General features: G+C 34.8%; 1 protein-coding gene across 5 annotated transcripts in view; it reads right to left on the bottom strand.

Annotated features, from left to right (window-relative positions):
- The window catches only part of JMJD1C (jumonji domain containing 1C), a 315,528-nt gene that overhangs the window by 39,859 nt on the left and 261,215 nt on the right, over positions 1–14,454 (bottom strand). For 4 of the 5 annotated variants that reach the window (XM_032842168.1, XM_032842143.1, XM_032842153.1 and 1 more), the window contains 5 exons: positions 6,677–6,782; positions 3,522–3,646; positions 2,435–2,578; positions 2,145–2,337; positions 338–2,025 (listed from right to left, as the gene is read on the bottom strand). In XM_032842168.1, the coding sequence (XP_032698059.1) occupies positions 338–2,025; positions 2,145–2,337; positions 2,435–2,578; positions 3,522–3,646; positions 6,677–6,683 (2,157 nt within the window). In that variant the 5' untranslated portion in view covers positions 6,684–6,782. Of the gene's footprint in view, positions 1–337; positions 2,026–2,144; positions 2,338–2,430; positions 2,579–3,521; positions 3,647–6,676; positions 6,783–14,454 lie in introns of all 5 variants that reach the window. The other variant, XM_032842164.1, reaches the window with a different exon arrangement.

Here is a 14,454-nt window from a genome sequence, read left to right as displayed (position 1 = left end):
TGCTTTTGGCTCAGATAATGATCCTAGGGTCCTGGGATTGAGCCCCATGTCAGATTCCCTGCTTCTACCTCTCCCACTTCCCTTGCTTGTGTTCCCTCTCTGTCACTCTCTCTCTCTAACAAATAAATAAATAAAATCTTTAAAGAAATAAAGTAAAATAAAATAAAATAAATAAGCTTTTCTGAGATTTCACCTTCTGTGGTTCCAGTTACTAAGTATCAAATTTCACCATAACTGGAAAAATAAATGTCTGAAAAATTCTAACATATTATAATAAAATGTGATTAATGGTGATTAATAAGTATATACTGATGAGGCAAATCACAGTGTAACTTACCCTCCTTAATGAAGATTCAGCATTAACTGCATTTTCTGGGTGAACCCACTTTGAAGAAGGTAGACCAAGTCCTGAGTATGCATGTGTTCCATTTGGATATTGCCAAATAATTGGATAAAGTCCAAGCTGATTATATGAAGCAGAAGGATGGGCTTGTCCAAGAAGATGAGGTGACTGGTGCTGTAACAACTGTTGCTGTTGCTGGTGTGCTAATGCTAAGTGGCTCAAGCTGCTGGCATGTGCAGTCTCTAGTCGTGGGTGGCCACCAAGTAGGGAGGCAGTAGGCACTCCAGGTAACACGGCAGGAAGTAAATGAGGGTGATGAACAGAATGGTGTGGACCACTAGTCAGAGGGTGTGTGTTAATGGTAGGTAATGGAGTTTGACTGGATGATCCAGCAAGTAAGTGAGGGGCAGGAGTTAAGGCAGGGTGATGGGTACCCGGATTTAAACAGGTTCTATGGGATGAAGAATGAAGAGGAAAGGGATGCTGGTTTAAGAAAGGTGAAATGTGATTAGCTCCTGTTTCTGACCCAACAAGTGCAGGATCTCTGTAAACTGTGAAATGCTCATTTTTATCAATAATAAGCGGGCTCTTTGTAGCTTCCAATGTACTGCCTCGAGTAGGAACTGAATGAAAACTGCATCTTGATAATTCATGTTCTATCTTATTTGCTAGTCTTCTCTCACCAGCAGCTTGGTTGTTCACGTAAGTGGCCTTAGACTTTACAGAATCAGGAGAATGGGTAATTTTGGGTTTAATAACTTCAGGTGAGGGATTTGATTTTGTCTTGAGAGCATCTGCTGAAGTATTAAGTTTAGATTTTACTGTCTCTGGGGGTGGGCTTTGCTTATGTAGTTTATCTTCTGTGACAGAAACTGTACTTAGAGAAGACATGTAAGAGACATACTGATTTTTCTCTTTTTCCATATTCAGGTGATCATTTCCTGAGGAAACACTTCTAACATTTGATTGGGTTAAATCTACTTTAACTACATCACTAACCCAGCTCTGATCAGAATCTTGTTTTGCTGTTTCCAAGTATTTCGCATTTGCAATAGAATGTTTTGAATCGTTAACATTAGGATCCATTTTCTGAACTGTCTGAAGGCCAAAGGTACTTGAGATTTCCTGAGCCACCTTTTCTGAATTAGTGTCATTCGTAATGTCAATAACACATTTTGGTGTGGGTGGTCTGGATACAAACTTCTCCTTTGGTAATAATTCCAATGAATGTGTTTTTTCCATACTGCATTCCTGAAGAAGTAAATCATTAGGATTATGATCAGAAAGTGTGGCCTGCTCTGATGAATGAATAATCATTTTTTCTTGAAGCTGAGAGTCAAGAGATTTCTGCTTCTCTGGTTCTTCATGTTTTTTATCTTCCTGTATTTGATCCCAGGGAGGCTGGCTATCTATCATTAGTGTCTCTTCTCCTACTTTCTCATTATTCTGGGATTTTCCTTCTTCTCCATTTATCTTTGAAGTGTTTTTATTTTTCAACTCATTCTCTGGCTTCTGCTCTGAGGAATTATTTATTATTTTCTTATTTGAATTTTCTGAGTCACTGCTCTCAGAAAAATCTGAAACATTGTCGGTTCGTAATCTTTTCATATTTAGTTTCTTTTCATCCTCCTCAGGTTTCCTTCTTTTATTCATCAACTGTTTGTTTTTCCCTTTAGGATTTTCTGAAAAATTTGAAAAAAGGAACAGTTTTATTTCTCATCATTAAAATATTAAATAAGTACATCTTAAATGTATTTGTTTTATTTGCTCTCATTCCCTTAAAAAGAAAAAGGAGTACTACCTCCTCGTGCTATATAATCATACTTTTCCTCCTTCATCTTCTCTTCATCTGGTATACTGCTATCTGAGCCCTTCCTCTTACTTGGACGGATATTTCTTTGTTGCTGTTGCTGGTGTGTATTCTGTTTTGGTACAGCAGCTTGGGAGTTCATTGCTGGTCTGGGACTATTTGCTTGGGCACGTGTATAATGACCCTAAAAATAACCAGTTTAACAATGATTATTTACTACCTGATCCTAAGTAATCTGAGGAAAAATATTTTATAATAATATATCCTAACAACATACATACGTGAACAGCGTTGCTATTTTGACTGGCACGAGACCTTCGCCGTGATGTAATGCCAATATTTTCACCTTTTAACAAAGAGTGAACAACATCATCTAGAAAGGTCATTTGAACCATAGAAGGATCGACATTCTGTGGTTCTAGTACCTAATCCATGACACAAAACAAGAACAAAAATTAAATCCAATCAGCTAGTCAATATAACACTAGATATAAAAACAAGGATAAGAATTAATCAGCAGTATAATACCAAGTCACAAAATGTATTTCAACAATAAGAAGTCATTTCCAAAAACCAGCTATAAAATAAAACTAAGAAAGTAGAGTTTAAGAAGAAAATGACAAAAAATTTGCAAATGAATATAAATAATAGTAATTTTAAAAAGACAGGTTAAAGAAGCAACTCCTTTAAAAACGAAAGGCAATTCTAAGTTTCCCTGAGAAGTTTCTCACCCTTTTAGGAAAAAAATTAAATACAACCAAACAACATAATTTTTTCAGCATTTTGGCTAAAATTTTAACCCAAAGCATTTGGATTGTTTTCAATGGGGCATTCAATTTGGAAGGTGTAAATTTCTTTCTTTTTTTTTCCTTTTTGGTAAATAACCCACAGCTTTGAAAGATGTAAAAATCAAGACATTCAGATTGTTCTTTAAAACTTCATATGAATTTTGTATCCTTAATGCTCACCATAAAACTTAAGGGAGCATACCAGCTATGAAACTTGATTTTATAAGACCTACAGTGGTGTGCATTAGTTTTCATTAGTGAAAAGCAATCACTTGGGAATTTTTTTATTACTGGAGACCGAGAAAACAAGATTTTAAGAAAAAATTTTAGTTGACCTAAGGATTAAAAAAAAGACTAATCAATAAGAGTTTGATGCTTCTATTTTGGACTTAGTTAATCATCGTCGAAAATAAATTTGTCATCATTAATCTCCCTGTGACCTAAAGTGACCTCTAACATTAAACTTATTAGGAATGTCTGACTACAAAAAAACCTAGAGATGAAAATTATTTAGTGTTAACCTACTGAACCATATCTGAATTATCAATATCTCACCAAAAATATTAATTGGACTATTTACCTGATCATTCATAACTATCATGGTGCGAGTGAAGAGATCATGATGAGTAATTATGCCAGTAAACCACTGGGTGGCAGAGTCTTGTCTATATACTCTCACTCTGTAGCCATTTAAGGAATAAGGACCTTAAAAAAAACAAACACACACACACACACAAGAAATAGGGGTATCTTAAATGGAGACATTTTCATTGAAGGATTACCTTTTAAGAGAAACATGAGCTTTGTGACAGATGAGTAATAATCCTATTCAAGTATCAGTTTTCAAAAAAATATATTAGAAGTGATATATACATACTTCAGAGCCCAGATCACTGTGAAGTTAACATTGAACACACTCTACTATACATATATCTCCTAACTCAATAGAAATAAAGTACTTTAAGTCAGAAAGAATGTTTCTGGGATCATGAGTTAAGTACAAAATGTAAAGTTAGCATGACCTAGAAAGTCACAAGGTTGCAAAGCTACTCAATAGGTTTGGGGTACATACAGGACTACAACTTGGCTGAAATGGAAAGGTGATTTGGAATGTACTATCCGAATTTTCTAAGTTGCCAAAACTCTACCATAACAACTATAAATTAATTCTTCTGTGAGACCCAGAAAAAGCTGCCAAAGTCTTACAACATACAGGGACTATTAAGTGAATTAGAAATATGGCACTAAAATTTTTTTTTAAATAAATATTGTGTACTTTTGGATTAAACTCACTTTTTTAAAGGGAAGGATTAAATAATAAAAGATATGTACCTGCATATATTCAAATACGCTTATTTAAAAAAAAGTCACTCAGGGGAGAGAATAATGGAAGATAAAAATTTCTTCAATTCAAGTACTAGAATGATAGCTGATACTCGAAAGTTTAACAAGAACTGGGAGGGGTGGGGTAGAAAATACTGTCATCACCTTGATGATAGTATTACATATGAACAATTTACAAAGTGCTCTCAAAAAGTGCTAGTGCTTAATCTCCTTCAATTAATATCATTTTTCATTTTATAAAAATTAAGAAAGTGAGGTTGCTAGGTTAAATTAAATTTTAAGTGAAAAAGCTAGGAATGAATCTATTTTTCTGATTCCTAGGTTGATGCTTTCTTTGACAGTTACAAGCCATTTAGCATACCAATTAAATTTTAATATTTATTTACCAGTTTAAAAAAAAATCCCTGCCAGTATCAGGCTATAAGTCAATTAACAAATGTGTAGAAAATATTCCATTTGACCTACAAATTAAATATATTCAGCGCCATGATAATCAATTATACAAACTCTAGTCTTTTCTAACTATGGAAGAATAAAAGACTCTAAAAATGTATTATAGCAAAAGCTTACAGAATAACTGCAAACATGACCAATTTTCAATTTCCACTGGCACAATTTTCAATTCTTAACTGTCTTATTCTTACCACAAAACAAAATTTGGAGTCAGCCACATATAATAATTCTGCTTAGGATGGACAGGAACTACACCACCTCCATTTTTCACCTCTAAGAATATGATAAGGAAATAAAAGTTGCTAAAGAAAATATTAGCCTGGTATCTTCAATAAATTTCAAAGAAAGGAGAAAAAAAAGTGATGGGACAAATCAACCAATTAAACTGTGGACATTCTTTTAGATCCCCTGATTGAAAATAAATAAATGAATAATAATAATAAAAATCAGTCAATCCTATTAAAAATCATTTAAGGCATTTATGAAATAAATGGAAATTTGAACCTGAGTACCCAGTATTTCATATTAAAGAAATATTAATTTGGGGGGCATAATAATGGTATGGTGGCTTTGTTTAAAAATAGATAGAACTGGGGCACCTGGTTGGCTCAGCTGGTTAAGCAACTGCCTTCAGGCCAGGTCGTGATCCTGGAGTCCTGGGATTGAGTCCCACATCGGGGTCTCAACTCCACAGGGAGTCTGCTTTACCCTCTGACCTTCTCCCCTCTCATGCTCTCTCACACTGTCTCTCTCTCTCTCAAATAAATAAATAAATAAAATCTTAAAAAAAAAAATACAATTAGGGGCATCTGGATGGCTTAGTGGGTTAAGCCTCTGCCTTCAGCTCAGATCATGGTCTCAGGGTTCTGGGATCAAGCCCCACATCGGGCTCTCTGCTCATCAGGGAGCCTGCTTCCCTCTCTCTCTCTCTGCCTATTTGTGATCTCTCTGTGTGTGTGTCAAATAAATAAATAAATAAGTAAATAAAATCTTTAAAAAAAAAAAAAGAAAAGATGGAGTTTGATGGATGTAAACAGTAGTGTGGATGGGGCAGGACCACAGTTGTTGGGGCTGGAAGATAGGCACATGGAAGTTTACTGAAATATTCTATTTCTGTACATTTTTCATATTCTCTGTATTAAATTTTAAAGAATTTTTAGCCTAAGAAGAATTTATTAAGCAGATGATCTGCTGCTATAAATACCCATTAAAAAAGCAAAAAGAGCAAAAGAGCCACTGCCACCACACCTTAGAGATTATTAATGCTGAAATTAAATGACATGGAAGTTGACTGAGTATTTAACAACAAAATTCCTTTTTAAAAACATTCAACAAAATATCAGTACTTCAAACCATACTATTCCCAGTTTCAATTCAATTTACAAAAAAAGCTTACAATAAATGATTCTACTGACAGAAAAAGAAATCACTAGGAATTACATAAAACCTCACTGGTTTGGAAGTCAGATGTTATAGACAAATATATAACTTACTAAAAAAAGGAAACAAAACTATAACTAGTAGTATGGTCATTGCTAAAGTAGGTGAACTGAAATAGCACTTTTATCAGATACTAACAGCATTCTTCAAAGGAAATTAATTTTGGCTTTGGGCAATCCTCTACTGCAAACAATGTTTCCTTCTCCAGGAAGGACACACCTAACTGTTTTCTGTAATATGGAAATTTTCCTATCAACAAAACACCTGTGTGTGGTTATAATTTCATGCCAGTCAGCTAGCTCCTGTTAGGTAATAAACTGAAGTTATCAACTTTCTACTGAAATTATGATTTTGCTATTATTCTCCCTGGACTGGATAGAACTCAAAATATTAAACTGGTCTTCTATTAACATTACATGTAACCGAACAAACAAAACCAAACATGAAAAACTGCCCAGTTCCAAAAAAAAACTTAATGCATAACTTCAAAATAGTTACCTTGCATAAAAATCTCCTGAACCTTTTGCTCCTTTACCCAGACTTTCACTTCTTCCTGAAGTTGCGGGTTGTCCCTGAGAACTGGGTTTAAGCTGTCTATGTCGTCCTAGAATTACAGATTAAAAGAAACGTCCATGTTATGCTGTCCTAACATTAATGTTACAAACTCTCCCTCTTATATTTTCTAAGGATTGAAGAAAATTCCTTTATCTAAATATATGCAAAAACACAAATTCATTAAGTTATATAGTTCATTAGCAATTACATAATAACAGAGCATAAGAAATTAACCCGTGGTAAGATTTGATCCTTGACAACAATGTCCTAAAGACAAAAATCTGAAATTTACTAATGTGTTTTCTAACTTTAAGTGTGGCCTTAGATAAGTCATATTTTTAAGAGTTTCACGATGAGAAGCAATATACAAACCAAATAGCATCAGGTCATCTAAGGTTGGTAGCAAAAGAATCAAGGTGAATATTTTAGTGACAATACATATACACATAGATGAATTCTCTCTTTTCCCATAATGCCTAAAATGTTTGAGTTTTAAACTACGAGAGTCATTATCTACTATCTTGATCAAATGTCTTCGAATTCAGTTCTACTCAAACTCATCTGACCAGTAGCTTTACTGCTAAGTTTTATTTTTTCAAGCCAGTGTCAAAGCATCCAGGCAATCAAAATTACATTATTGATGGTATTATCCTCATAACAGGGTGGATCTAGACACAGAAACAACCGGTTCTCTCTCCTTGGAGATGTGAATCACACAGTCACATGGTTTCCCACAATCTGTTGGTCCCCCGCTGGACTCTTTGACATTCTGTTCTCTCTCTCTCAAAGCACCTCTGCTGCTCCTGCATTTGAGATCAGCGGCAGGAGCCCTAGAGTGGAGCTGGGAAGAACAACAAAGCAGCACTGTCAATTGGGGGCCCTTATAAAAGTGGACTGGCAGATCATGGAAACCAGTGAACAGAAGGGAGCTAAGTGAAGGGAATTCTATCTGGTGAATTAAAATAATGTGGCAATTTGGAAAAGTCAAAAAGTATCTGAAGAGTACAAAGAAGGACCCCTAATCATGTAGGTCATACTTCACTCTTCTACTCTTACGTTTATCCTAAATAAAGCTTCTTCTCATCTTATCACTGTAAGGGACTAACAGGCATTTTTACAATAATAGTGCGGTGAATTCCCTGATACATCATTTATACCTAGCAAACACCAAGAGGAAGAAATAAGGACTTCAAAGTTAACAACTATATGCCCTGGAAAATATATAGAAATGCTACTTTATAGAAGGAAATACTGGAGTGGGAAAGTATCATACGAAAGGTAAAATCTGTCATCTGGGGGGAAAAGTGTCCATGGTAAAGAAACTTTCTAGAATCCCTTTTCTCCATACCCCTTTAATAATGAATGCACTGCCCACTCAAGGTAACCTCTTCATCTTAGAAACAGAAAATACAAGGAAAAGTTCAGACTCTAAACCTCTTGATGCACACCAGGTGTGTCTATGATAGACAGAACACAGGAAACATTCTATTTCCCAAGGAAAACCATTACCATTCCCAGACAGCTCTGACCAGCCATCAAGTTCTTTGTTACTTTAACTTCCACATACAGATCCAAGCTTAACTTCTTTAAGTTAAACAAACATAAGCCCAATCACCTTCCTACCCTATACTCCTTAAAACATTTGCATTCTGATTTGGTTTCTGTAGTTGAGTCTTCTCTAAACACCTACCTTTATTACAACCATTATTCTCTTATTCTAGACATTTAACTGGCAAAAAGATGGGCATTTTTCTAGAAAACCACAAAATCATGTGGGTATCAGTGGAGTGGAAGGGTTTAATAAATTGCTATTAAAGCAGCACTGAAAATACTTTCTAGACAGGTACAGGTATGCTCTATAAAACCAATCTCCTGTATTGATATTTTAGAATTTAAAAGTATTGGAATTACAGGTGCCTCACTGCTCAGTTGGTAGAGCATGTGATGCTTGATCTTGGGGTCATGAGTTTAAGCCCCACATTGGGTATAGAGTTTATACATTAAAAAAAAAAAAAAAAACCTATTGGGATAAAAAAAAATTGTTCAACATTTATTTATTTATTATTTATTTAAAAAGTTAAGATAATGGGCTACACTTCCAAGATCACTAAACGTACAAATGCTTCCTCAACAATGACCCATTCACTTTCTTTCTTTTTCTTTAAAATTTTATTTGTAAGCACTCCCTATACCCAACAAGGGGCTTGAACTCACAACCCTGAGATCAAGAGTCTAGGCTCCTCCTGCCTTCAGCTCAGGTCATGATCCCAGGGTCCTGGGATCCAGCCTAGAGTCAGGCTCCCTGCTCAGTGTGGAGTCTGCTCTTCCTCCTCTGTCCCTCTCTCAAATAAATAAAATCTTAAAACAACAACAACAAACTGGTAACTTAAATGTATTTACTGAAATGACTTTATAGAAGTTCAAATTTCTAAATATCAATTTCTTCATCTACAAAGCATCTATATCTGCCTCTTTCCACCTTAATGAATACGTTTTCCTAGTAAGACTTTTAAAAATAACTGAAACTAATTTTCTTAATACATCCAATTGTGAATTATCCATGGTATTACTAAATCAATTAAAACCCAAGCATATGATAGCCACATTGTTACTGAAGTACTTCTTCATGAATAGTGCTCTGTAAGTAATAGATATTTCTTTTTCTTTTAATTATTATTTATTTTTTTATTTGAGAGAGAGAAAGTGTGTGAGCAAACGGGGGGAGGTGTGTAGGGAGATGGAGAGAGAGAATCTCAAGCAGGCTCCACACTGAATGTGGAGACCAATGCAGAGCTTGATCCCACAACTGTGAGATCATGACCTGAGCAGAAATCAAGAGTTGAATGCTTAACTGACTCAACCACCTAGGTGCTCCTGTATTTCTATTGTAGTCTGTACTGTATTCTGGATAGTAAGACTACTGTACTAACCTTATTTTTTAGGTGATTCTCTACTTCATTCCAGTTCAAAGGAAAAGAAGTAACAATTACAATAGTATAAAAAAGTAAGATTATGGCACTAAGATAATTTAGACAGTCCTGACTAGGTTTAATGATAGGAATATTATGACGGTGTGATCATAACACATGTAACAAATTTTCTAAGATAATAAGGGAATGATTTGTCTTACTATGACAAAGTGCTCCTTACTGGTTCAACAAATATTTTCTTTACGTCATATATTCTCTGGATGCAACTACTGACAGAACAGCCAATAGAGGCTTGAATTAGAGAATAATTTCTATCTAGGTGTTAGTTTCTATCTAGGTGACTGAGCTAAATGGCTTAAGAGCTGTCAGAGATTTGCTCTAAAGTCCTAACTGATGTCTAGGATAGCACTTCTTTTTTTTTTTTTTAAAGATTTTATTTACTTATGAGAGGGAGAAGAGAGCATTAGCAAGAGAGTGAGAGCACATGAGCAAGGGGGAGGGGCAGGGGGAGAAGCAGATTCCCCACTGAGCAGGGAGCCTGACTAGGGTCTCGATCCCAGAATCTGGGATCATGACCTGCGCAGAAGGCAAATGTTTAACTGACTGAGCCACCCAGGTAGCCCCTAGAATAGCACTTTCATTTTAGAATACAAGAAGTATTTTGAAACCAACTCTCTCACTTTGGACAATTTCTAATAAACAATAACGTAATACCTGCTTTTACTGATATGTGGCTTAGTAATGGAATGATTTTTCTCCCTGCAATAAAATCTTTGACCTTTGTCATGAATTCTTAAATCCCTTCATATTACATAAATTTCCCCATAAAAAATCATATTTGACTGTATTTTATCAAGAGTTATCATAAAAGTAACTACCTGTATCTTGAATATCAGGTTAGGTGATTAAACATGCACTGCCATGCCATTTTCCCACAGTCATGATTTAAATTCATACTTTAGCAAAACTACAAATGATCGCTTGTCCTTAGATCCCTGGGGTTGCTAACTAACAGTTCAAAACATGAATGTTAAGTCCATATAGGTCAAGAGTGACACCCACTACTATCATAGCAATTCCTGTATAACTTATAAAAGAATCCACTTTGTTAGTAAGGATTTACTGGAACAAGAAACCTAGTTAGTCTAATGGCCACTAAAAAGATCTTCAAATAGCAGTTGTCTAACCCATCTGCAGTTTAATTAAATCTACCAATGACACCTTCCATATATTTTCATGATTTAAACCAAGGATTAGCAAAAAAGTCTGCCAACTTTTCCTATAAAGGGCCAGAGAAAAATAAGTTAGGCTTTCAAGGACATACTATCTCTACTCTAAGTACTCAACTCTGAATTGTAGTACCAAAAGCTGCCAAAGAATACCATAAACAATATATAAATGAATGGGCATGGCTGTATTCTAATAAATATTCATTGGCATTCTATGAAGCTTGAATTTTACAGAATGTTCAGGTGTTATGATGTATTATTTTTCTTAGGACTTTTTTCCTGTTTAAAAATGCAAAAGGCCTACATATCTTACAAGCAAAAAAAAAAAAAAAGTAAAAGGCTTTATAAAAAGGAGGCAGGTTGGATTTGGCTTGTGGTGATAGTCTGTCTACCCATAATTTAAAATAAGAGCAAATAAATTACTGGTGTAAAGCGAGATTAAAAACTTCTCATCAAGGCAATGCAATGTGATGGCAAATTGACTACAAACTCTATTTCCAGGGGGCAGGGGGGTCGGGAAAGGAGGGTGGGGTTATGGACATTGGGGAGGGTATGTGCTATGGTGAGTGCTGTGAAGTGTGTAAACCTGGCGATTCACAGACCTGTACCCCTGGGGATAAAAATACATTATATGTTTATTAAAAAAAAAAAACTATTTCCATAAATGGCTGCATTATATATGTGTATACACACACACACGTACATATGTACACATATATGGAATGTAATGGAATGATTACAGACACACATATATATGTTATGAATATATATGCATATATATTCATGAGCACAGGAAAATAACTCAATGACTAAACCCTTTCATTAATAATTAAAGAAAAAATAGATTGATATATTCCTGTACTATGTTCAACCTTCCAAATATAATAATGTATCTGTTTTTGAAGTAGAAAAATCACCCACTTTGAAACATAAGGTTTACTCTCTTAGGTCAATGAGGATTATACTCATCAAATACCAAGACTGGTACCAACTACACCTGTGAACTTCACAGGAGGGTAAAAATAGGTACACGTATTGAAAAATAAGAATTTTCCTAAATATAGTGTTCCAACATTAATCTTATGCTTCACTGGTATTATATGTAAGACTGATGAATCACAGACCTATACCCCTGAAACAAATAATACATTCTATGTCAACTAACTAAATAAATAAATAAAGTATATGTCTTATAGGTAGCACAAAAACAAAAGATTTACTAGGAGGAAAAAAAAAAACCTGATGCTGTAAATGTTAATTCCATTTGTGTCCACACCAAGTAAAAGATCTGTGTGGCTTGTATTTTTCTGGAAATAATAAATTGTGGCAGATGTGAAAATACAATTTCTACTGGATTATGAAGGTATAGAAGAAAAATACTAAGGAGATTTCTGATTTTACTTCCAGGTAAAGCACAGAGATGGATTTTCTTTACATTTTATTTATGTTCATATTTCCCCAAAAAAGTACTGGAATGAGAATAAAAAATATTTTTTTTAATTTTTAAAAAAATCCTATGCTTCATATGTCTGATTTATTAAGAACGCCAGAGATTAATTTTTAAATTTCTCTACATATATAATGTTGACATATAAAAATTTTACATAATTAAAATCAATAGATAATGTTTTCATAATTCCTGCTTGGTTTTGGTTAATTCAGAAGCCGAGAATTGAGACTATGATTTAAACAAACAAAAAAAACCCAGAATTTCTATCTTTCAAAAAACAAAATTATAAAGATTCAAATGGCAGAAAGAGAAAATGGACTAATGTTTTCTATTATCCATACAATTCTTGCCTCATTCGTATAATCAAGGAAATAATGTGATATACGCTCCTTATGGCTCAATTATTTATGTTCTGAAACCATGTGGCAAAAGACTAATCACTAATAATTTTTTTCTTTTTTTTCTTTTTAAGATTTTATTCACCCACTTCACGGAGACACACAGAGAGAAGGAACACAAACAAGGGGAGTGGGAGAGGGAGAAGCAGGCTCCCTGCTGACCAGGGAGCCCATTGCAGAGCAGGATCCCAGGACCCCAGGATCATGACCAGAGCCCAAGGCAGATGCCTAATGACTGAGCCACCCAGGTGCCCCTCATTTCTAATAATTTCTTAATAGAAATGATATAAATAGTCAATACAATGAAATTCTGTTTTCAATTAATACCATTAATCGGTAAACAGTTCTGGAAATGGGAGTGATGTTCAAAATTTTAAATAATGTTTAGGTATATTTTTTATTGGTTAAAAAATTATTCTCTTGTAAACGGGAAAATAGCAAACTCCAACATTTCAATATTTTATAATTTTTAAGCAATATTCTCAGCATTCATTTTTTTACTTAGAAACAAAAATTTTAAAAGTGATGGTCTTTATCCCACATTGATCCAAACAAACCAATTTTAGTCAACACCCACAAGAACTATTTTGATATATTTATGTTTTTTCTCTAAAAATAACTTTTCTGGGGCAGCTGGGTGGCTCAGTTGGTTGGGCGGCTGATTTTGGCTCTGGTCATGATCTCAGGGTCCTGGGACTGAGCCCTCATCAGGCTCCTTGCTCGATGGACAGACTGCGTCTCCCTCTCCACCACTGAGATCTCTCTCACACACCATCTCTCTCAAATGAATAAATAAAACCTCAAAAAGAAAAAAAAAAGTTTATGCATAAAATGGAAAAACCACCACAGTTTCCCACATTTTTCATGTTTTCAATACCATCCATTCTCACAGCATCATCATCTCATCTTAAGAACGTAACAAAATAACAAATTATCTAATATCCAGAAGGTTCTACAAACAGTATAGGATTTTAGAACTAAATGTTTTATCCTTTCCATGAAATAAGAAACGTAAATACAATCGAAATACTTAGCTATATTCACAATGGTAGTTTAGAGATTATAAACATACAAGGGACACATTTTAAAAATTTCTGGTTAGAAGTTAAAATTGAAAACAGTTTTTTTCCCATGAGAAGGTAATTTAACTATATCCGTAAGGGGAGATTAAGTTAATCTTTTTTTTTTTTTAAGATTTTATTTACTTATTTGACAGAGATCACAAATAGGCAGAGAGGCAGGCGGGGTGTGGGGGGGGGGAAGCAGGCTCCCCACAGAGCAGGGAGCCCGACACGGGGTTCAATCCCAGGACCCTGGGACCATAACCCGAGCCGAAGGCAAAGGCTTTAACCCACTGAACCACCCAGGTGCCCCGAGATTAAGTTAATCTTAATCGTATGGTCTCCAAAGGAACACTCATCGGAAAAAACAACAACAACAAAAACAAAAAACAGGGGAGGGAAGGGCCCAAACAGGGATGGATGGATACACACATACTAATGCTTTGTCTTTCTCTGTCCTCCAAGGGCTAACTATATGTCACTCTGAAAAAGTTAACAATTAGGGTTGAAAAGGAAGAAAATGTTACCACATCTTGCCACAAAACTGCCTCCATATACTACTGGGATAAATGATCAACAGTTTTCAAAAAAATTTACTTTTTTTTTTGTTACATAAAGGTAATCCTATTTATGTCTAAGACATTTCTAAAACA

Source organism: Lontra canadensis, unplaced genomic scaffold, assembly GCF_010015895.1.
Source record: "Lontra canadensis isolate GAN:19392208 unplaced genomic scaffold, GSC_riverotter_1.0 scaffold3, whole genome shotgun sequence".
Lineage (NCBI taxonomy): Eukaryota > Metazoa > Chordata > Mammalia > Carnivora > Mustelidae > Lontra > Lontra canadensis.
This window is presented reverse-complemented; position numbering and strand designations above follow the sequence as displayed.